At 48.6% G+C, this 23,226-nt stretch overlaps 2 protein-coding genes across 5 annotated transcripts in view; one reads left to right on the forward strand and one right to left on the reverse strand.

The window, feature by feature from the left end:
• On the reverse strand, positions 1–16,416 carry LOC144178385 (protein kinase C-binding protein NELL2-like). Of its 4 annotated transcripts, none has more exons than XM_077706186.1 (6): positions 16,228–16,416; positions 11,285–11,374; positions 8,227–8,352; positions 4,880–5,050; positions 1,851–1,967; positions 1–151 (listed from the first exon to the last, which is right to left on the reverse strand). In XM_077706186.1, the coding sequence occupies exons 1-6, from the start codon at positions 16,235–16,237 to the stop codon at positions 3–5; spliced, it is 663 nt and encodes a 220-aa protein (XP_077562312.1). In that variant the 5' UTR covers positions 16,238–16,416; the 3' UTR covers positions 1–2. The 4 variants fall into 4 exon arrangements, with proteins under 4 accessions (XP_077562312.1, XP_077562315.1, XP_077562313.1 ...); XM_077706189.1 differs by lacking the exon at positions 16,228–16,416 and adding an exon at positions 15,587–15,698; XM_077706187.1 differs by lacking the exon at positions 11,285–11,374.
• The window catches only part of Metrs (methionyl-tRNA synthetase 1), a 26,871-nt gene continuing 19,433 nt past the window's right edge, over positions 15,789–23,226 (forward strand). Inside the window, exons 1-13 of the mRNA XM_077706182.1 lie at positions 15,789–15,930; positions 16,423–16,513; positions 17,046–17,124; positions 17,201–17,335; positions 17,594–17,666; positions 17,753–17,871; positions 18,753–18,857; positions 18,952–19,058; positions 19,972–20,088; positions 20,175–20,378; positions 21,303–21,392; positions 21,849–22,035; positions 22,797–22,967. Coding sequence (XP_077562308.1) covers positions 15,828–15,930; positions 16,423–16,513; positions 17,046–17,124; positions 17,201–17,335; positions 17,594–17,666; positions 17,753–17,871; positions 18,753–18,857; positions 18,952–19,058; positions 19,972–20,088; positions 20,175–20,378; positions 21,303–21,392; positions 21,849–22,035; positions 22,797–22,967 — 1,581 coding nt within the window. The 5' untranslated portion in view covers positions 15,789–15,827. The remainder of the gene's footprint in view (positions 15,931–16,422; positions 16,514–17,045; positions 17,125–17,200; positions 17,336–17,593; positions 17,667–17,752; positions 17,872–18,752; positions 18,858–18,951; positions 19,059–19,971; positions 20,089–20,174; positions 20,379–21,302; positions 21,393–21,848; positions 22,036–22,796; positions 22,968–23,226) is intronic.

The following is a 23,226-nucleotide window of genomic DNA, read 5'->3' on the forward strand; positions in this document are numbered from 1 at the left end:
TATTAAGGCGGCGGCCAAGGTCTCTCGCCGAGGGCAGGCACTCGGCTTCCAGGCTGGAGATCGCTCAGGCTGCGCAGGCAGCGAAAACCCCGCCGGGTGCTGACGCAGAACGTGCCACGGGGACAGCTGCCCGACGAACACTCGGGGACGGCTGCGCAGAGGCGGTACCAGTCATACTTCCGTGGTACTCCTATAGGTGGTATTCATTAAAAAGTTTAACTGTCAATTTCTTCGCTTGGCAAACCTAGAAACTGCCGCGGACATGGCCGCTGCGCCACGGACATGGCGAGGCTTGTGCCACTGCGTCACACGCCGAAGAAAAAAAAAAAAAAAAGAAAAAAACACCGGCGTGCGTCGTCTGCTCTGTTTCAACCCGATTCTAAACGAGTGTCAACAGAGATGTTATTAATCGCACTCACATTGGACTTGAGGCATTACTTTGCGTTCGGTGGGGTAGAGTTTGGACCGTTCAACAGAAATGTGCTTAGCACAGACAAATACCGCCATCTCGCGGAGCCCGACGTAACTAGTGACGGTGCACTCACATGGTGACCTGCATGCGTGCCTCGCCAGTGAATACAAGCTACAGCCACTCAGTCGACAATGCACTCTTCGGCGTCCACAGTGCCAACCCTCGGCATTGAACAAGCGGTAAGAGCTCACATCCCACTTATCTACAGCTGCTGAGCTTGATTAATCACTTCCCCTACATTTCCCACTCAATAGGCCATCTTTACCGGTAAAACTCAAGAACCGCCTCTTGAAGCCCGAAATACAAATGCTTCTGACGCATGCTCTCTTCGGCGTATGCCGCACTGCGCAATCTTGTTTGATAGGAAAAGGGTGTCACCCTGTCATTCACTACCCTAGGATGTTGCTCCCCGATCCCGAATGTTCCCTATCTAATTCGATGGTACTGCAAGGAAGAGCGTTCGAGATAAATGCGTGCTTCGGCTTTGTATGCTTCGGCCAACAGTGAGTTCCCGGCACGCGCTGAGGGGTCAACAGTCATTGTTTTATATTTTTGCTTTGTGGACCCGTGTCCATAAAAACGAGACAAAAATGCCTGTATTTACCCGTTTTGTCCCCAAAATAGCCGTCCATAGTCCGAACTGCGGGTTTCTATAATAACGGGGCACAACTGCATGGCGAAAGACCGGTGGCCGAACATTTCGTCCGTATTGCGGGGTATTAACGGGGTCCATATTAACGAGACATACCGCCATCGTATTACGTTCGAGCGACGGCCGCCCTGATGATTCGTTGTCCACGTGCTCGTGGTCCCTGGCAGCGACAGGTCCTAGTTCTACGCTTGCGACCTCAAAAGTGATGCCATCTGTCAGCACGCCCCACCCCCTGAACGCCGTCCAAATCGACGTAATAGAAACCTCTTACAAACGCCCGGAATTGGGCTCTTAGATTGATTTCACCCGCTTTAACTTCTCCTTACCGGAGGCGACGCAGACTCGTGTGCAGGCACCGGGGCCATTTCTCAGCCGTACGCCAGGCCCCAAGCTGCCGTCGCAAAGCGCTTAGTTCGAAGTATTCGTGGTGCAGGCCCCTCGCGTTCCAATTAAAGGGCTTTTCAATACGTAGGCTTCTATAAAGACTTGGCAGGACCAAATCGTACAGTTTGAATTATCATAAATTTGAACTATCGAAGTTCCAATTAACGACCTTTCGGTGCATTGGTAGTACTTCGGCACACACACACACACACACACAAAGACTTAATGCGCTTGCTTTTTTATTTGTATAATCCTTCTATCTTCCCCTTTTTCTTCCATTACTATGGCCTTTTTGTACCGTGCGGACGCGTAGTGTGAAGGAGGGATTAGAATGCGCGGTACCTCGCTCGCACAGGCGGCCCCTGAAACCGATCTTGCAGTAGCAGACGTCGCTGAGGTCGTCGCGGGTGACGCAGGTTCCCCCGTTCAGGCAGGGACCTTCCTCGCACGACACCTCGCCTGCAGTGCGCGCCGGAAAGCAACAAAAATGGCGACAGGAAGGAGGCGCTACGTGAAGCGTCTACACTGTCGGGTGTTTGTTTTTGAGGGCGTCGGCTGCAACACACGCCACAGCTATCATGTCAATTCGGAAAAGTGGGCCAAGCCTCGCTTTGGCGTGGGCCGCGGCCAAACGAGTACTCACACAGCAGCTTCATGATGTTTGCTACGTGAGCAAGCCAGCGCCCGCCGCACCTTGGCACCCGTCATCCGTTTCCGTGCTTTCCAACATAGAAGCGCGGTTTTGTGTCGTGTGCATCTGTTTCCTATGGCATCGATATAAAGGGGAAAGAAGTCCAAGAACTCCAGCGAAGTCGCACCGAGCGAATGTTGTTGGCGAAAGCAGATGAAGGGACTTTAGGCGTTACGAATAAGCTATACTCGGGAACAAGTTAAGAACGGTAATAGCTCATATACGGTATCACTCCGCCTATAAGCGACGGACCCGGATGTCAACGGCCGCGTGCGTTTTGAACGGAGATGCTATGAATGCGTGATATCGTCTGTCTTTCCTCGTGTAGTGTGTCTGTCGTCGCTGCAGTACTTTATAAGCATATTAAGTACAGAAAATTACGGAAACGGCTCGTGCCATGTTCAAAATATTACTCCTTGCGGGGCGCGGAGTAACATCCGGCTGCGGTGATGAGGCACAGCGGCAACTTCCGTTGCTGTTCTTAAGTTGTAACCGAGTATATCATGTGCCCCCTTCACGTGTCGCAAATTCTAGCATTCGTGTGCAAAGCGATTGGCCGTTCCGCAGCGGCGCCAACCGAGCCTTGCCACCTGCACCAAAAAGCCGGACATTCATGCCTTGCGACATGGCACTCTACAGGGAGCGCATCGTTCGATTGAGGACGTTCTGCGCATGCTCGAGTTGCTCCTGGTGCGTGCAGCGATTGTTTTGTTTCTTCTCATCTCGGTCCAAATTGGCTGGGACAACCTGCAATATTGTGTATGTTGAAAGCGAACACAGCTGAAGGGGGCGAAGAGGTGGCGAGAATACCAAGCTGCTAGCCTAAAAGTGCACGGAAAGGGGATTATATGTATTCGGACATGCGGTCACGTCCATGTCCTGTCATCATGGCAGCTAGTTCATAAGTTGGTGAAGAAGGGTACACGTCTTCAACCACATCTTCACAAACAGAATAAAACCACGTCAACAGCTGTTTAGTCAAAGCTTTTTTTTTTTTTTTTTTTCGAATGAGAAACGAAGTACCACATGTTCCATACATTTCTTCATCGCCTGCCTCTATCAACCTCAAACAATCTAAGATCTCGTCGCGGTACGTGCACTGTCCCGAACGGCAGTCTCGTGTTCGTTTTTCTCGTGTACCCTGCAGTTATTTCTATTCGAGGAGTCTTCTCGCAACATGCAAACTCTAAACGCTTTTCAATGTGCTCAGGGCTCATCCGGGTGCTCATCAACGAATATAAGTGACGCAATATCACAGCAAGGCGGACACGCGCACAATACGGCTGACGGTGTTAGGAATGTGATCCGACGCAGGACCCTCCGTGCAGGCGGCCGATGAAGTGAGTATAAAGTGCACTAGAGTGTGAAGACGGGCTAATTGGTTCATACTCGTGGCAAAAAACAGCGCATGGCAGCAAACCGTCAGTCGACTTGTTGCCGAAGGAGATAGCATTTCTACAATCTCAACTGTATCTTCTTTTTGTGCTCCTTCTGCATTTTCTTATATTGCCTGCACGCAATAAAATTTATTCTGTTGTTAGTCAGCGCCCGTGTTTGTCTCTTTCTCGTCTTCCGTTCAGTTTCTTTGCGCTGTTTTTTGCCATGAGTATAAAGCCCCACCGACTTCAAGCACGCCCACTAGAGTCACATATGGCTGTAGCATTGGGGTTTACTGGGCATTATACTGCCTAAAATACTTAGCACTTCTGGCCTCCGACTTGCAGGAACCGGCCGTATGCGTGCCTTCGGCCACAGCACGCCCGGCCGCATGCTTGTTTACATGCGCGTTCAGTTGTCGTTATTTGCGCCGAGCATCCCTTCTTAATCATGCGCACAACGCTGCACACTGACTCAAGTGAGAGTCTATAAGCAGCTTTTTTTTTTTTTTTTTACATGTCTTGGTGAGCTAGCAGAGCACCGGCCTGCACCCTCTGCTAAGAGCGACGGTCGGCGCCCTGCTAGCTGGACCTTTTGGTCTTAGAGGATAGTCTGTTGTGCATGACAAGCTGGCCTGAGCAGTTGTGAGCCAGGAATAAACGTTTCGCAGAATCCTAACGTCAATCAGCGTACGCTCCTTGGCGAATGGCAGCGAAGTAGGGAGACTGCACTCCCAAATTACGCGACTACGCATTCTTTTCCACCTGGTATCGTTGCTTCCCTTTTGCTGCCCTTTCCTTTTACGCTTCCGAGAAAGGCGTGACCTTTCGCTTAATTACGTACACCCGTTGGTCCTCTCCTATCTCGCAAATTCAAGAATTGAAGAGAGTCCCTGTCCCCCACCTGTGATCAGACGACGGCGAAAGGCGACTTAAGAGGCACACAAGTCACCCTCCTGGGACTGGGAGGCATAGGGTGTAATTTGCATAAATGTGCTCACCCTCGCCAGAACAAGTGTTACCGCGTGTTTGCGTTTATTTACAGCTTACTTCTATCACAGAATATGCCTGTCACCAACGGAAACTACGTTCGTACGCACTCGCACCCGCACAGTCACACGGAACATATCGTCATAGCCATCATCCCCCTCCTCAGAGGTGTACTTCAGAGGCGGGGACTCCCGGGCCCGAAGATCGTTTGTGTTTCAAGCTCTTCGGCAGATTGACTCTCCTTGGCGATGCAGCAGGAAGGGCGACGCAGTACCCGTGCTCTGCGATACGGCAATGCAGGAAACGGCACTCACGCACACACAGGTGTCCCTGTAGCTGGAAGCCCGGCCTGCAGAGGCAGCGAAACGAGCCGTACAGGTTGACGCAGACGCTGAAGCGGCCGCAGGGCCCCGCCAGGCATTCGTCCACGTCGTCCAGGCACTGGGGACCCGAGAAGGCCGCCGGGCACGCGCACTCCATGCTGCCTGCACATCGAGCTAGAAACTTGTGCCAGCCGGAAAGCACAAGCCAGCGGGCATGCACGACGCATATAAGCACGAATCGTGATACGCGCAGGGAGCTCCAGCCTGTCCTACATGTCCTCCGCCCATATCCCGCCGTTGTTTGGGTAGCACCCGATAATGTCCTACACACTGGTCTATACGCAAGGGAGGGAGCAGAAAGTCGAAGACCCTTGATACCTATCAAGTAAAGTGTGCTGATAATTATTTATCTCTTGCAAACTTACGGAGTGATCTTACGCGGCCTAGATGTCTGCTTTCATTCCGACGGTCAACCATTGAGCAGCGCCCGTGAGGAAAAACAATGAATAAGACAAGAGAGAAGTCATGTTAAGTACGCTCCCTGCATGCCTAAGGTTTCTCCATTTATGTTTAATCGATTGCTTCATTGAATTTTTCTTATTTTGTTCTTGTTTTACTTTTTTTCCTCGTTCTCCCTCTCGTTTTTTCTCCGGCGCCCTATCACCCTCCTGGGCACTTGGAAGTAATCGTGGTCGAAAAAGGGGACAGAAAATTGAAAAGGAATTCTTGTCGCAACACAAGAATGCGCAAAAGCTTAGCAGAAATTTTTCAAGAATACTGAAAAATGCCACCTTGGTGACTCATTTCACTATGAAAAAATTCCATGTGGGCTCACGAACTCTTGCTTAGAAATGAGTACCGTCTGATATGCTTGGAGACAATTACCACAAGATGAGTACCTGATCTTGCATGCGTAGAAGAGACGCCTTCACAACATTATGCGGGAAATCTCCCGCCAGCGTTTAAAAATGCAGCATAATCCGTAGTAACACGATAGTAACATGACATTCTTGATGCACAGCGCACAACAGGACGTAAAGAAGGGGCGCGGACGCAGCGCTGCCTATCAACTAAAGGTTTGATTGTTTCATTGGAAAAAGTGAACATATATACTATCAAGACAAACACAAAAACAATACCCTTGAAGTTCCTAATCTTTTCTCACTGACGGCCAGCCAGATATTCTAATTCCTTATCCGATAGCGCCGCAGAAGGCTTGCTAATACATTTGTCTTGAAGCCGATGGATTTCAAAGGCCTCGATAATTGCTCTGGCGGTCTTGTCACAACCGTTACGTATCAGGCTTCACATATGATACAGGACGCAGAAATTTTAAGTTCCTGTGTCCTGGCTCTGACTGACTCCCTGGGTTTCTTACTTTTCACGAGTTTCCTGCTTTCTCTTTTGAGATTCAGCCTTATACTTTGCATCTAATCATCGTATGATCGCTGCTCCGAATCTTGCCTAGCACTTCCACGTCCTGCGCAAAATCTGGGTTGTCACTTAAAATGAAGTGAATTTCTTTTTTTTGGTTTATCGTTGGGACTTTTCTATACCAAGTTCCTATTCTTTCGTTTGCAAAACAATGTGTTCATTGCTCTCACGTTGTTTCTCTCTGCGAGTCCCACCATCTCCTCGACTGCTGCGACGGCCTATTCCAAAGTTTCTTATCCCTTTCTCCCATTTGCTTCTCACCTACTTTTGCTTTAAAATCTCCCATCACAATCGTGAACTGAGTTGTTATTTTCTTCATTGCTGATTAGACGTCCTTGTAAAAGCTGTCTATGGATTCATCATTCATCGTAGCTAGCTGTCGGGCATGGGCTTCGGCTGTCTTTAACCTGTATCACTTGTTTAGCTTGATACCAACGACTGCGACTATTTCGTTAATGGTGAAGAATTCCCCCACGTTCCCTAGCTGCTGTTTCTGTGTGGATTAAAAATTCCCTCTTCTCGTGGTATTTCTTTTCTTGAGGTCTTCGGTAGCGCAGAATATGCCCGCTGGCCAGCTCCATGAAGCCTTCTCCCTTTCTTCTACCCTTCTACCCACGTAACCATCTAATATCCCACTCAATGTCCAAGAGCTCCTCTAATAGTACAGCTAAGCTTCGCTCGCTAGACAGAGTGCGTGCGTTGAGCGTTGCCAAGGTCAAGTTCAATGGCGGCCTGTCCGGACCCAGAGATTCTTGGTTGATTGTGGTTTAACGCGCCGACGCAACGCAGGCGATGAGGCGCGCCGTAGTGGAGGGTTCCGGATTAATTTTGGCAACCCCAGAGATTCTTAGCCCTCTTTGCTGGATTGCTGTTCTGACCACCGCCGTGGACAGGTGCTCTACAGCTGCGGGGGACTGAGGGCCGAGAATTGAGTTGGTTAGTCATGGGAGGTAGCGGCCACCTACTACACCAGGGTGGTCAGATTCTTCTCTGGTGAGGGAGTGCTGTCTGTGTCCCAAAGGGCCTTCCTAGCATGGTTGAACCTCTCTAGTGTAACCCCTTAGTGGTGGTTACTTCCGGAGCAGGCAGCCCTCCAAAGCTGCATGGGTTGTGCTCGGGGAGCCTGGGGAGTATGCATAGTGATGGGGAGTAAACATACGTACATGCATGCATTGTAACTCAAGGACGTTTGCTGTTTTTTTTTTTTTTCTGCTTCTTCCTTTTTAAATTTTGCTGGCGACGGAAACATTGCAGCGAGCGTATACGAGTAGCTTCTGCACGGAAAAAAATACTTTGGAGCCTGACAACGAAGGACTCCAGCTATAAATTATCAGTATGAAGATTGCATGTCGTTCGTCAATAACACGACAGGAGGTGCACCCGCGGTATTGCGACACGCAACCGCCATCGTGGCCCGTTGAGCACTATGCGTCGGCGGCTCCCTTCTTGGCTGAAGTGGCCTTGTTTCGTAAGGTGGCTATGGTTCCCCAGCGTACAAAATTTCGGTACGCTCTAATAGACCCTAGATTGCCTGGATTAATCTTTGCACTATACGGCGCAACTCGTAGCCAAGGTCCAGTAAAACTCCAGAATTAAACGCGATATTTCGTATAATTTCAACAAGCGTGTAAAATCAACTTAATCGGGATGGAGACAGGGATGCAGACCCCAAATATTAGTTAATAGTCAACTCCTGTTTAGTGTCGAAAAAAATTTGACGCCACGGCTGGTGAAGTTAAACTTTGCCGTTTCACAATTTCGAGCCTTTCCTAACATATGTGCTTCAGAAGAAAAGAACCGCACATGAAGAAATACTAAGTTATTTTCTCGTCGCCCTTGTCCAACGAATGAGACCTTCAGAGAGCATCAGTCTCCAAGGCGACTACACCGGCAGCCCGAGTTACCGTTTTCTCCGTGAATGCAGGTGCCGCCGTTGGCGCAGCACTCAGGCGGTGGCGGCCAAGTGTGCATGTAAGGTGCGATGAACCGCACCGCTTCCAGGGGAATGTCATCCGCTCGAACTGGAATGTCTGCGGAGGCAATTAAAAGTAACCGAAATCAATGCCCAACGGGACCCGCGCACATACCAACAAGTGTGCATATCCGTGACCCGTGTATACACTAACTGATCGCGTGTAAATAAGTACATCTGCCTATGCGCTTGATTTGTTCCTAATATATACTCTAGGCTAGAAGAGAGAAAAGAAACTTGAAAGAAGGAATGCAGCGAGGCGTCTTTTTCTGCAGTAATCGGCAAACTAAACTGAGCATTAAAGAGTTGCAGGGGACATCTACGTTTAAGACGCGATAGCTTTACCTCGTACTCAAGGGAGAGCTTCGAACGGAGCTGCGGCATTCGCCATTCATGCTCTCCGAGCGCTGAAGTTTAACCTAACGAAACTAGGACGAGCGGCTTGATGTGGGAGAAGCAGCTTCAGTGCTCAGAAGCGGCAATCGACGAAGCCACGTATCATTTCTGTCTTCTGCACAGCAGTACCACTGTCGACGAGCCTACCGGCCCGCCTTCTCCGTTCCACATTCGGTTTCAAGTAACCACGCCCGATTTCAGCTTCAGACGCGAGCTCTCTGTTGGGTGCGCAGACGTATAACTCCCGCTTGACGGGGACATTGTTTTCCATGGGAGCTTCATGAGCACGGCTAATGGCAGACGGTTAGCCTTTACGGAAAGCCGCCGAAAGAGCCCAGGTATGGTTTCACGTCAACAGTGGCTAATCGGAGCTTGCACCAACGCTGGCAGGACGAACTCACTGCGCAGACGCGGCGAATCCCGCATCATTTCTTTCGTCTCCGCCGAAGCACCATGCATTGCCCTCCTTCCCACCCTCCAGTTAACCTTTGCATTTTGCTGCCTCAGTCGTAGTTTCCGGCTGGCAGTGGTGACGTATTTCCGTGGACACTTGATGAGCACGGCTGATAGCGGACGGCTAGCGGGCACAGCAAAATCGAGAAATGAGCCTAATAACGCTATCGCGTTAAAAACATCCGTGCCCCGGTTCCACGGCGTAATGAAATGCCCTGCCAATCCAAGGGTTTCCTTTTGTGCTCATGTTTGGTGCGAGAAACATTGGCAGCGTACGCATTTGCGTGCTTTGCCGCAAATGGCGTCTGAAGACGATGGCGCCTCTATACCACGTAACGCCAGGGGCCTCCTCCTACATCTCACGCTCTTTCCTCTCCCTCCTCCCATTCGTTTCTCCTCTGTCCTCCCCCTACCCATGACTCAATCGTACTTTTCCGATCGATGAATAGCGCGGAAAAACAGGACGACAGGAGGGCACACAGACGCTGACTTCAAACTCCAGGAACTTAGTCTGACCAGTGCTACGTGCTTGCTCGGTATCCAGACAGGATGAGGCGAGAGATACGGGAAGCGTGGGAAATCCCCACACGGAAAAAGGATTGCGTCAGCGTACCCTCCATTGCCCTCACGGGAAAAAAAAATTATTTTCTTGACGGATAGAAGAGGTAGTGTACTCTGACATGAGGTGTGCTGGCGGCCACAGATTTGTCTCAGCAGTGCGATGACGTACTGTGATATAGTTCCTTATTGTATTGCCCCTTTTCATGTATGTTTGTAATTTGTTCCTATAGAGTCTGAAGCTAGCGCTGTGTCTGTGTGATGTACTGTTTTCCCGTGCAGTTCATCAATCTGCCATGTGCCACGTGGCCCGCCTACAATCCGTCTTGCCTACTTTTCCCTTCCCCTCCGATCCTCCCCATACGCTTCCCCGCTCCCACTTGAATGGACGCCACCTAAAAAAAAGTTTTTTTTTTCCCCTACCTTCTCTAGGTGGCGTTGGTTTGTAAACTGGTGTCCAGGCCACGAGGGGCTGGAGGGTAATCAGGCGGCCAACAGGGCGGCGGGGGACCTGGCGTACAGCGCCCTACACTACCACTCGTTCCACTCCCCACCGGTATGAACGATACGGTGAACAGCTTGCCAAACTCGGGCAGAACAGCCAGACTTTCCCCTCTCTTCACAAGGAGCTCGACACCCACGATTCGCAAACACTCGAAAGAATACAAACCAACACCTTTATTTACAAATCACGCTTAGCACTCGTCTTCAAATCTTCCACGCAACCTGGGAGTGCCGGCCCCAAGCGAATAACACCAACCCCTACTGCCCTACTAGCGACATGGGAGGCAGCTAGCTCTGGCTAGTTGATCCTTAGAGGACCGGTACACTTCGCCTGAAGAGCAAGGCAGCGTGCTGCTGAATCTGGAGCCCTGGATAGAATGCCCCAATTGCAGGTCTCCCTCTAATCTTTCTGACCCTCCCTCCCCCACCCCGTATTTTCTAAAATAAAGTTATTCTACTACTAAAACTCTTCCCTTTCCCTTCGTGCTCTACTCCGGCCGGAGACTCTATTTACCACCTTCTCCTCCCTCTCCACTTATGTACCCTCACCCTTCACTTCATGCCTACACTCCTCTGTTGCTGCCGAGGATGACGCATCCTTTGTTTATGCCTACCATTGTCGCCACATTATCCACGGTAAAACAAAACTACGCAATACAGATTATCAGAGAAATTATCCTGTCCAATGAGCCCACGAGAAACTTAAATATTATCTACGGCTATGCTGAAACCCCTCGCCAGAACAAAGACAAAAGATCACGGGAGTTCACTCCGATTTAGGCTCGAGTAAGTTAGCTGAATTCCCTTTACCACCCCATCTCCCCATTCTTCCTCCCACTCCATCAGGTCTCCTTTGCCGAAAGAAAATAACGTTCGATGTTGGGTTAGTTGGTCGAACATATTTAAGGGGATCGAATGTACGTACGTTTAGCGCTTTGTCATTGTGCACCCTCCTTCGTCCTACGTTGCGCTGTAACATACCCCTTAAATTGCCGAAAGTGCACGTTGGAAAAAGTCGCCGACGCCGGTTTCCGCAAAATGACAGCTAGCGCAAAAAAAAAAAATCAATAAATTCTTACCCAGTGCTTTTGACGCAAGTCTGCTGGCCGGCCTTACTGTTGCTTCATTCGAAAGCGCTGTGGTAAGAACTCCGAATACGAATATGTGGACTGAAATATAACGAGACAGGCCTCAGTCACATTTCGATAAACGTGTTCAGCGTCAAAAAACACTTGCGCCTAATTTCTCATCTTTACGTATTCAATATCACGCATAAAGTACACGATCCCTTTCATCACACCGAGCATTAAAATTTATTCCAGAGGTTGTGAACACCCATACAGATTTCGAGCTCTGAAATAAAGTAAATGCGCAACAGTGGCGTTGCTGGGTAAACTTGCACCCGGGGCCCAGAAAATTTGTCACCCCTCACGTACACAAAACAATTAATAAGAATAAAACTAGTACTATTGTTATTAATATTAATATTATTGTTTTCTGTTGTTACCATATTAAGGTTCATTCACACTTGCGACTGTAGCTACCAGAAGCGATTTGTGTCACTGTGGTCGCGCGACCAGAGCGATTTGTCTGGATCTTTCATTTAGATGCCAACGCACAAAAACTTTTCACAGATGCTGACTGCGTGGGCTTCGAAATGTCAAGAGGCGATGCGAAATGAAGTCACAAGATAATTCATTACGTGTAGTTATTTATAAACAACCGGCAGTATATAACGAAAATAAGCATCGAAGTAAGAAGCCTTGTGTTCTTTATGAAAACTAAACCAAAATACCTACAGGGGCTCCGACTAGTGGGGCGCGAATCACGAATACACGAACACCGGCTTTTCCAATGAAATAGGCATCGATAAAAATCCGAACAGTAAGGAGCACCGTGATGTGTCACTCGTGAGCATGAAAATACCGTTAGCAGCCGAGAAAGAAGTGGCCAAGAGCTACTTGCAGCAGCACAGGATGTAATGCGCCAAACCATGCAGAGTGCGCGGTTAGGGAAAATATTAGCAGCGGCTTAGCTCGGCTACGCCAGGATATACCGTACTTACACGATTCTAACGCGCAACTTTTTTCCCGCAAAAATAGGCCGGAAAATCGCATGCGTGTTAGAATCGGATACGAAACCAAAACTGCCGAAACAGATGAAATTTCGTTCCACCCATCGACATCACCATCTCAAGATGGCGCCAAAGCTTTTAGCAACAATTTTTCGGATCTAGGCGCCTAGGCTTTTCTTTCGGCGTTCACACAAATCGGCAAATTATTCCACTTGCGTGCTTGATGACAGCAACGGCAGCAGCGGCAACGAAGGTGCGCCGCTTCCGCGGCTTACGAGCGGCTCCCACGCGTTCACAACGAGCGGTTGGCTGAAGCGTACGCCTCTAGAGAAGCTCGCGGGATGGGCATGCGAGGCGTGGGCCACGATCCCATCGAACATGGTTGAACGTTCGTTCAGAAGTGCGGCATCGCGAACGCGCTTGACGGCACCAATGACGAGATGTTACGGTCAGCGGAAGGCGACAAGGAGCTCTCGGAGAGCGACGAGGAGTGAGATGAGTGAGATTACTTCGGGGAATAAATCGCCCGTTTCTCTCGCATTCGTTTTTCTTGCTCACAAAGTTAATTGCGCGTTACAAACGGAGGTGCCAGTTTTTTCGGTTTTTTTGCTTGGAAAATCGGGTGCGCGTTAGAATCGGGGGCGCGTTAGAATCGGGTAATTACGGTACGTAGCGTGGGCTAAGGTTCAGCTGGTTATTCTTAGGTTTCGTGGTTGTCTAGGATTAGCTGATTATCATGCTCACTGCTGCTAAAACGATTTCCAACCCAATTCAATCAAATCCAGTCCAGTCCAGTCACTGCTCCACGCGCATGCGCAGCACGGCTCTCCAGAAGCCACGCGAAGCGGCTGTCAAGCGGCTCCTGCGCAGCGTGTTTATGTAATTGTTATGCAGATAATTTTGTTGCCCTGTACTTTTTTATTCATCCGCTACCTTTAAAGATACACCCAACAAAGCAAAATATTTGAGTCATCAGCTTCAAATATTTCTTTACTGAGAAGTGCGTGGGACCCCCACACGAAAACCATGATTAAACAGGGAAATAATAGCGCAAGGCTATCCGCTTTATTTGTGTGCGTAACACAGAAAAACAGACAAATACGTCGTTTATTTTGCTTGTAACGGACAGGAGATGATAAAAAAACGTAGATTTCCCTGATTAACAGTTACGTAAATACAATAATTGCTACATAACTGTTGTATTTCTTGAATAATTTGCTCGACAATCTACTCCTCCATTGTTGTTGTTTGTAGTTTATTACACGGGGCCGCATGGGATACGCCCCTTCCATATATCGCCATCTTTGTGCAATCGCCATGCACTGACTGCGTCGCTGGGCACGATGAACGAAGATCAACTACTTAAAAAAATATGAGCTATCAACACCTGATTTCAGGTCCTTCGCGATTGCCTGGTAAGTGTAACCGATGGAAATCGCGACGGCCCAACTGTCTCACCCATTGTTGGACACCTGAGTTACCCTCCTTCGCCTTGCGCCCCCCTCCCAACGCACACTTAATCAGTATACCTATAGCTCCTGCGCACGAACCTTCATTTCATGTTTCACACATGCTTTCATCTCGTCTTAATTCTTCGTCCCAGCTTCCTCAAGATACCCCCCCCCCCCCCCTGTTTTTTTTGTTCAAGTAAATGTTGCATTGGTTTCCTGAAAATCTCACAAGCGGACCGGAGTACACGGTCTCCGACGCGTCACCGCAAAGACGCAAGAAAATTTGGTAAACATTCACCATGAGCGCTTACAGAACATTTCATGCGCGCAAAAAAAAAAAAAAAGTAAAGCCACGTGGAAAGCCGGAGAGGACACATGACCAGTCTCGTTGGCCATAATGCCTCCCCACCCCGTACTAGTACTGACGTGATGAATGGGCTTTGTTAGCCCCATTGAAAAACAAGCTCCGCGCTTCGAAGTCATAGCGACATCACCCCCACCCCCTTTCCAGGAATAGTTCCTTCTTCGCCTCCGCTCACCCTGCCTGACGCCTCAAGCCGCGCCTAGAGCCACTAGATGAGGTTTTAGTTAGTGGCTCTAGCCGCGCCTATCTTCGACTCCCACGACATTCTTAGATGCCAGAATTCTCCTCGCTTTCTTTCATCATATGTAATAATGAAAGAAAGCACGTAAGCCTGTTCAGCACGTAAGCTGAACAGGCCAAAGCTGCGGTCGCGTTACAGTCGTCTTCCAGTTTTCGACGACCGCATATTGCACATTGGAGGAGCACAAGTGGCACCCCCCTCCCCTTACCGAGGGGCTGGTAACCGGGGCCCTGAAAAAAATTACACCCCACGTGGGAACCCTGAGGGGATGCAAAGTCGTGCAATCTGGACCAGCGACTCGCCGCTGGCGTTTCAAAGCGGCTTCTCGTTCTCGAAGCGGGGAATCCGCTGCTCGACGCTGCCGTTTACGTTCGGCGTCGCGAGCTCTCCTCTGTGCCGCCTTGTCTTCGGAGGTGCTCGCGGTTCTGACAGTGTGCTGGCTGGCGCTAGTTGAAGGTGTGCCAGCCAGTTCGCTGACGGAATCGTTGGCGTCCATTTCCAGTCATCGGACGGCGCTGCACCGAAGAAGCAACTGAGCGGAGCGCAGACCGGGTTTATTTGCAGAGCAGAGGGAGTGGAGAGGAGGAGCAGCGCGCATGCGCGTGAATGGACAGCTAGTGTTCAGAGGGGAGAGGAGGAGGAGTGCGCGTAGCGCACAGGTGGCGTGGAGAGGAGGAGGAGAGAGAGTGGTGTTATCACAGGTGGTGTGGAGAGGAGGGGAGATGCGGACGGAGATGCTTTGCATCGAAAAGGAAGAACCTCGTTCGTCCACGAAGCTCATTTTGTGCTTTTTGTTGAGTTTGTCCTTTTGTCTTAGGTTTCCCTCCTCGCGAAGGAAAAATCAGTTTCGAAAAGACGATAACATATTTGATGTGGCGAACTTGCACGCGTTGTTTTTGTAGGTCACGCTGATAAGCACACGCGCTTACACCACAGCCTCCGGACTCGCCGCTGATAGTCCGCGCCACGGAGGTCCGCGCCATCCGCGCGCAGTCCGTACCATGGCCGCTGGACGAGAGCGCGCCTTTCATCCAGCGGCCGTGTCCGTGCAATCTCCTCTGAAAACGTCTGCAAAACGAACATCGAATCCGCGGAATATCGTCCCGGAAATAACGCGGCGAGTCCGGGACTGGTAATCGAAGAGCCCTTAATACCTTAATACCACTCCTTTCACGGAGACGACGAGGTTGGTTTGACAACGCAATCAGTTCGAAATCATGCTGATAGCGCCAATGGCATTAGAGCACTCACGTCACTCTGCCGCGCACTTTGCTTTCGCCAAGGAGAAAAACCTTTCATAGCGCCTCCTTGCCGCTCCTCCCAGCATCTTCGAGCTCATTTTTCCCTCCAAGGTGCGCTCGGTGCGGACCGCGGTGCTACGATTCCATATGCGGATATCAGGGGGCGCCACGTGCGGGCTCGGTCATTCTCTTCGGGAGCGTGGCGTATTGTACGGGGCTGTTGGCTCACGCTGTAACTCCTTCCTTGCACAATGAAGTTACTTGACTGTGACCACAATTTTTGTGGCATCAAAACAAAGGTCTTCGTTGGGCTCACCGGTGAAGACGTGCCAACAGTAAGCGCCAACCTCAAAGGTGATACTGCTGCTCGTATTTCGCTTGTCGGTCTGGCCTTGGTGACCTAATTGTTAACACAGTTGCCGATTGTCCTTCATCTTATTTTTATTGCTGGATTACGGTCTTACCTCGTCTGGCGGGACTACTAAATGGGAGCCGGAGGCTGTGACTTTAGTCAATGTGATTCGGGAGGTCTCGTTTTGTGAATGACGTAACGCACCTCCATTCATTCATTTCTTCCCGTTTGACACGTGTGGCGTCCACTGATGTCATTTTCCTAGTTGACCGTTAGAAATGTGTTATAAAAGTACTCACGTGAATTCATGTAGGAACTAATGTCTTCTAAGGCCCGTAGAACCCCAGCTTGCCGAAGCGTTTGAAACAGCGCCAACCCGCGAAAATTACGTCACGCTGGCAGCCAAGGAAATTCGCTCGCGCGTGCAGTTTCATGAAACAGCAGTTGCAACGTCGACATCGGTCTATTTACAAAGAATCGTGTCTTGTTTACAGACAAAGTCCTGCCTTACCTAAGTCGCCCGAAGCTACCCGTGCTCAAGCTTGAAGATGGTGCCGCGTTATTTAACGCCAATGCCATTTGCAGGTATATGTGATTTTATTTTAGGGTGTGGATATTGTGGCGGCCGGCATTTTATCGGTCGCTGTTATATTAAGCCAGCATAACCTAACCTAACCCGACCCTACGTTACCCAACGTAATCCAACCTATAAAGGCAGGTCTCGAATAAACAAATAAGACTGAATTCTGCAACAGAACCGAGAGTTTCTGAATAAATAAACACCATGAATAAGGCGAAGAAGATCATTAGGAACAAAGTTCATAATAAAACAAAACAAAGATTTAAGGGGGTTGGACTGAACCAGCGACATTACGATCACAAACCAGAGGCGCAACCACTACACCACACTGTAACCACGGTTGATTAAGCTACCTGCAGAGGCACACATACCAGACACTATAAAGTAAGCCTGAACAACCAATCAGAAGGCAGTGCTGGCAAAATGTCCCTACCAGCTAAAGTGCCAGCTGCTGGCAATATATCCACTTCCTTTCTTTTATTGCAATCATGTAGTCGTGGCTCGCCGATCTACAATGCATTTCTTTTTTAAATTCAGGTTTCTGTGGGAAAAATCAGGAAAAAATGTTCTCGTAGAGGATGAAGAGTGGTGCGAGTGGGAGGCCGTCAAGCTGCAGGTGAGCACACATTAGCTTAGTGCTTGGCATAGTAATGTCATGAATGGTGTTGATCATCAAAAGATTTTTCATGCAGCCTACCGTGGCAGCCGCTCTACTAGAGCATATACAACATGGAAAGGTTGGCGACGCACAGGTTCAACTCAAGGGGCTTTTGAAGCGTGTTGAAGATTGCATATCTGAACATTCCACGTTAAACAAGAGTGCACAGGTAAGGCTTTCATATTAAGGACATCAACTAAACAAATAGCTGGTCACCTTACTTGCGAGGCACTAATGTGATTTTTGTAACATCCGGTTAGTGCATTTGAGTACATCCTGAGGGCAGTTATGTATCAATATTTCTGTTTGATTCATCGCTACCTCAAACCCTTGCAGTTTCTCAGAAAAATGTTTACCTCCTTGAACTAATCACTGATGTAGCACTGTGCTTCTTGATTTCTCAGTGACATTGTACCCTTTTTTACAGGGCATCGCATTTGCCGATGTTATAGTGTGGTCGTCCATACTGCCCCTTCGTACAGTTGACAGCCTTTATTCAGGTAGTAGTTGAACAACTTCATCTTTGATGGCGCCTAATGTCACCTTTCTGTGTGTTGGTTGTTAAAATCTGCTTATTTCGCGCCAGATGTGGTAACCCCGTGCAGAAACGTGTGCAAGTGGATGGCCAAACTTGAAGCCAGTGCAGGCTTTCAAAGAGCAGCAGAGCGAGCTCTTCCTCCAAGAAGTGACATCACAGCGTTCAAGGTATGTGGGGAGCCAGGAAGGAGCTTCTGATTATTTTTCTTGCTCACCAACCAAAGTACAGCCTAGTCGTTGCACTGGCCAGTGACAGACCAGCTGCCCTCCAAGCATGATCTCTGGCATGCGTGCCATTTTAATGAAATACTGCCCGCTGGATTTGTTTCAAGTGCATGGGAAAGGGAGGCAACTAAATATGTGCCATAAAAACTGAATAAGTTAGTGGAGGGTTGTTGAGTCAATAAATTCAGTTTTCCTTCTCAACAGAAATAAAATTGTTTTCTTCTTTGTTTACTCGAAGTTTCCACACTAAGAAAAAGTAGCTGCGTCTGCTGACTATTGTTGCGAGTGCCTGTGGTGCGTTGCATAAAGGTTGGGTAGTTGTTTATCAAAGTGGCTTTCATGCTCCTGTCATAGCGCTGCTTGTCTTTCGGAGCAATCTTCAAAAATATAGTGAGCCCCAAACACAATGTTAATATTATCAAAGACAAGAGCTTACAGATAAGACGAAGATGCTCTTCTTGTACTGTTCACTTGGTAGCGGTTCTGATGCTCAAGTTGTCTGTCTACCTGTTGCCGGTCCTATTTATGACATCGAATTTGACCTGGAATGTTTTCTCTACTAGTTTCTTCCATAATCCATGATGATCAATTCTCTAAGCATTTCACCCGTCCTCATTTGCAGACCCTCATTTATTCACTGTGCTAATGCTCAGCTCACATCCAGAATGCGTGCACTCCACAAATAATTTTTTTGGCTACTGCCAAAATGCTTTTAACCGTAGAGAGTGGTTTTGCGAGGGGAAATTTGTGTTTTCTATTGGTTAAATCATTCTCTTCGAATATTTGCAGTGCGGAGTTAACTAATGTGAACCCTTTCCTTCCAGGAATCTCTGTTAGCCTTTGCTTCACAATGTGCGCCGGTTGTGCTTCCAAAGACGCCCGATGCTCTGTCTGAAAAGCCGCACCTTAACTCCGTTCACTCCATAGGGGTCAGTAACCTTGATGTTGGTATCCCTTTTTGCTTGATGTTGGCCTCTCGTTGTTCCCAGAGCTCATTGCAAACTTCGCCTCTCTCTTTTCAAGGAAGAGAAAGAGCAAGCAATTAGCGCCGATGAAATTGACAAGGCGTTCCACACATGGGCAGATCCCAAGAACAAAGCCACTGAACTCCCGAGCCGTACAGTTCCTATGTAAGTCCTGCTCCTGCATGGTTGCTTAAAAGCACTTGACTATGCTTTACGTGTAAGCTTCAGATCTGTACACTTCCTGCACAATTTGTTGATGCCATAAAGGTCTCTCTATGAACGCCACTGGGCTCCACAGACATTCAAAAATACTTGGTGGATTCTGCATTTGACGTTGCGTTCTTATTCTATACTGATGGCCTACTGGCCAGCCATAGCATGGCAATGCTTCATTTCTTGACCATGCTTTAACACTTTCCGGTGCGGCCCTTTTATCGTTTTGTGAGAAAAAAAGTAAGCGAAATCACAAAATTTGACCTTGAACACCCAAGTCGGGTGTACCCTAACAATGGACTGAAAGGGTTAAGTGTAGAGGTCAACAATAAGATAGGTGGTATTCGTTGAAAAGTTTAGCTGTCAATTTTTTTGCTTGGCAACGCTGGAAACGGCCACAGTCATGGCCGATGCGCCACGGGCATGGCACGGCTTGGGCCACTGCGCCCGCACGCCGAAGAAAAAAAGAACACTGGCGTGCGTCGTCTGCTTCATTTCAACCCAATTCTCCATGGTGGTGTCAACAGAGATGTTATTAATGCACTCACATTGCACTCGAGGCATTACTTTGCATTCGGTGAGGTAAAATTTGGAACGTCCAACACAGATCATGGGCTTAGCACGGACAAAGTACTGCCATTTCGCAAAGCCTGATGTAACCAGTGACGGTGCATTCACATGGTTGCCTACATGCGCGCATCGCCAGTGAATACAAGCTATTTTCATGTAATAGTTACTGCTTTTGGTTCATGTGAAAGGTGTAGCCTGGAAGTGTAATTGAGGGCCCCTTCAGTGAACCCTGTGCAGTTGTGCAGTGCAATCAGTGTTGCAAGGAATGAATCCTTCCTGTGCTTCTTCATTCCAGCCTTCCCAAGAAAGGCGAGAGAAATGTCCTCATCACGAGCGCACTTCCGTACGTCAACAATGTGCCCCACCTGGGAAACATCGTTGGGTCAGTGCTGAGCGCTGACGTCTTTGCCAGGTGAGAATGTGGTGCCCTCGCTGCTGAGGTGGCCGCTGCCCTCCCTGTGTGCATGTGTGCCTGAGTTGTTTTCTGTGGGTGAACAGGTATTGCCGGCTCAGAAACTGGAACACCCTGTATGTGTGTGGCACGGACGAGTACGGCACTGCTACCGAAACCAAGGCCCTTGAATTGGGCATCACGCCCCGGGAAATTTGCGACCGCTTTAACAAGATTCACGCAGACATTTATCGCTGGTTCAACATCTCCTTCGACCACTTCGGGAGGACGACGACGGAGCATCAAACAAAGTAAGCGTGCCAATGCTGTTCCGTGCTGTTCCGCCATAGCTTGCAAATACAGGTACACTCCGAGATGTATATGTGCCTGTACGTAGACATGGAATACATATTGGATTTGTTTTTATGACAGCAAGTAGGGAAAGAAAAAGCAAGCAACACACAAGACAGACCATCCAGCCACATTTTTCGTCATTCGCCGGAACTTGGGAATGCGTGATACAACGCACTGCCGCTTTCACTCAAGCAGTCAGGAGCTGCACACTGTTCTTTGCTTGCCGTGGCAAAAAGGACCTATGAGCATGTAGAAAGTGCATAAAGCACACCTGCAGGTGAAGAAAATGAGGACAAAAAGGAATGGTCGTGGCAGTGCATCGTAATATGACGCATGAAAAGAATAAGCGGGGAGCATGCATATGTGCTTGAAGTGGGGCACTAGTATCAGCATTCTATTATTATTTGTTTAATTGTCATTTTTTTAAGCCTAGATTAATGTTGTTACACTTACATCAAGAGAAAAATAAGAAGTAAGCCATCATTTTGTCTTGTTTTGTTGATACAATGGCATTTACAAAATACTGCAGGCCCAGCCAATCGTGGGGCACTGCACTGGGTTGTCATATCCAGAGGCCTCTGCAGTGACGTAGCTAGTGCTGCATTTGCTTGTGTTTTTAAATTTAAAGATTGAATACCTTTCGTGACCATTATTTTGCATCTATTTCTACATGACATTAAGAACAGACATAGTACTGGAAAAATACTGAAAAAAGTGTTGCGGGGGTCTTTTAAGTGCAATGATTATAATGTGCCATTCGATCTATTGGCTGACCAAATTCAAGACCTGTAATGCCGCAAGAACTGGAAAAATTTTTCCTGTGTGGCCTGGCTAGTGTATCCTCTGCAGTCACTGTTTCTCTCTCTTTTTCTGTTGTTCAGAATAGCCCAAGAGATCTTCCTGGAGCTTCATAAGAACGGCTATTTGTGTGAGGAGGTGGTTGAGCAGCTTTACTGCAACCACTGTGACAGGTGGGTTTTTCAGTGTCCCCGTTTTATCACCTTGTGGTGGGCGGCACACGTGATTACTTAATGGTGATTAAAGTCTATGCTGGAAATATAACCGCTCAGCTAAGCATCTCAGTAAGGATGAGTGTGCGTTCTTCTTGCTGATGTACGTGCAAAACATCTTATGATGAAACTATTCGTGGTTTAACTTGCGTTTGTAGCTATCATTCACGTAACAGGGAGCACAAAATCATGTCTTGCTTTTTTGGTCACTCTAGCTTGTGTCGTGTTCTGGCTAAAACGGTTGCCGGATGAAAAATTATGCTCCTTGGTGCATTCATCTCTTGTGACAACTTTTTAGTTCAGCTTTGCCAGTTGAGATTTCTGCCCATATGAGTTGCCATGTGACATTCTCACTCCATTTATGGGTGCACTAGCCTTCCTTGTGTGCCAATCTGGTGTGCCCTCTTGTTTCCCCAGATTCCTGGCAGACAGGTTTGTGGAAGGCACATGTCCTTTCTGCGGCTATGAAGACGCCCGAGGGGATCAGTGCGACCTCTGCTCGAAGCTGATCAACCCGACGGAGCTCAAGGAGGCCCGTTGCAAGCTGTGCAAGGAGCACCCAGTGCTCAGGAAGTCCGGGCACCTCTTCATCAACCTGCCCAAGGTGTGCTGGCCCTCTTCGTGGCTTTTCTTTGCTGAACGTTTATAAACACGTAACCAAGTGCCTCGCTCTGTAATATTTGTGGTGAGCTTGCCTGTTCCTTTGTAAGGTTTTGGTTCTTCCTTGTTTAGCTGAGGGACAAAGTGGTTATCACTCTTGGGGTGCGTTTATTTTTTTGCATGTTGAAGTCTGTGCACGTAGTATTTGCTCTCGCTTCTGGTTGCCGTGACCTGTCCTTTTCTTTATGTCGGAAGATGAGGAACATCCTCCAGGTAGCTAGTGTGGTGTAAACATTTGTTCAAAGTAATAAAAAATGTAAACACAAGGAAAACGCGAAGCAAGAAGCACTCAAAATGTGCCCCATAATGCTTGTCTTCTCTCTTGTTCTCCTGTAGAGCGCGGTTAATTAAAAAAAAAAAAGCAGCACTATCGCATAGAAGCTTCACAAAAGAAATAATATAGTCCACCAGATGTTGCAAGGGGTCAGAAATCAATTTGGGAGCCTTGCAGTGTGGCTAGCTTGGCATCGGAGAGGTCATTTTATTGATGTGGCAACAGGTAAGTAAGTAAAGGAGAGGCAGAGTTGTTGATGTGGGTGTTTCTTATGGTTTTCTCATAAAAGCCCTCTTAAAGTTGATAGCCACAAAAAAAAAAAAAAAGATCTTGTGCCAGCTTACTGCACGACGCCCAAACCGAATGAGTGACCCAAGCGGTGCCTGCCGACACAGTGAGGCCTCCTCACCCTCCCCCCTTGTGTGGCCCAGCTGGAGCCGGCCTTCGAAGTGTGGTTCAAGAAGAAGACCTCCGCTGACGAGTGGACGCAGACGGCCAAGGTGATCACCAGCGCCTGGCTCAGGGACGGCCTCAAGCCCCGATGCATCACCAGGGACCTCAAGTGGGGCACCCCCGTTCCCCTGCCGGACTACAAGGACAAGGTGAGCGTCCGCGCTTCCAGTGGGAAACTGGACGACGTACTCACATTACATCTGGGCCCCCTTCCCTTACTTGTAGGATTGCCACTTTTCCCCGTGGGGGTATATATAATGAATGTTTAATTTGGGTTGAAAAAAAAAAAAAAAGACGCCATGTTTTTTTTTTTATATATATATATTTCTTCAATAGTGTACATGTCTAACAGGATACCAGGGCTAAAGGCGAAAACCGCCTGACGGGGTCCCGCGGTCCCCTTTCCAC

The sequence above is a fragment of the Haemaphysalis longicornis genome, unplaced genomic scaffold (assembly GCF_048455015.1).
Source record: "Haemaphysalis longicornis isolate Haplotype H1 unplaced genomic scaffold, Haemaphysalis longicornis Haplotype H1 scaffold_4, whole genome shotgun sequence".
Lineage (NCBI taxonomy): Eukaryota > Metazoa > Arthropoda > Arachnida > Ixodida > Ixodidae > Haemaphysalis > Haemaphysalis longicornis.

Excerpts from the sequence above, each read along its gene's own strand:
- LOC144178385 (XM_077706186.1), bottom strand. Across the intron at positions 8,353-11,284 it reads ACTTGCGTCAAAAGCACTGG|ACATTCCAGTTCGAGCGGAT; the intron begins GTAAGAATTTAT and ends TTGCCTCCGCAG. Across the intron at positions 152-1,850 it reads GGGCCGCCTGTGCGAGCGAG|CCGTCCCCGAGTGTTCGTCG; the intron begins GTACCGCGCATT and ends GCCTCTGCGCAG.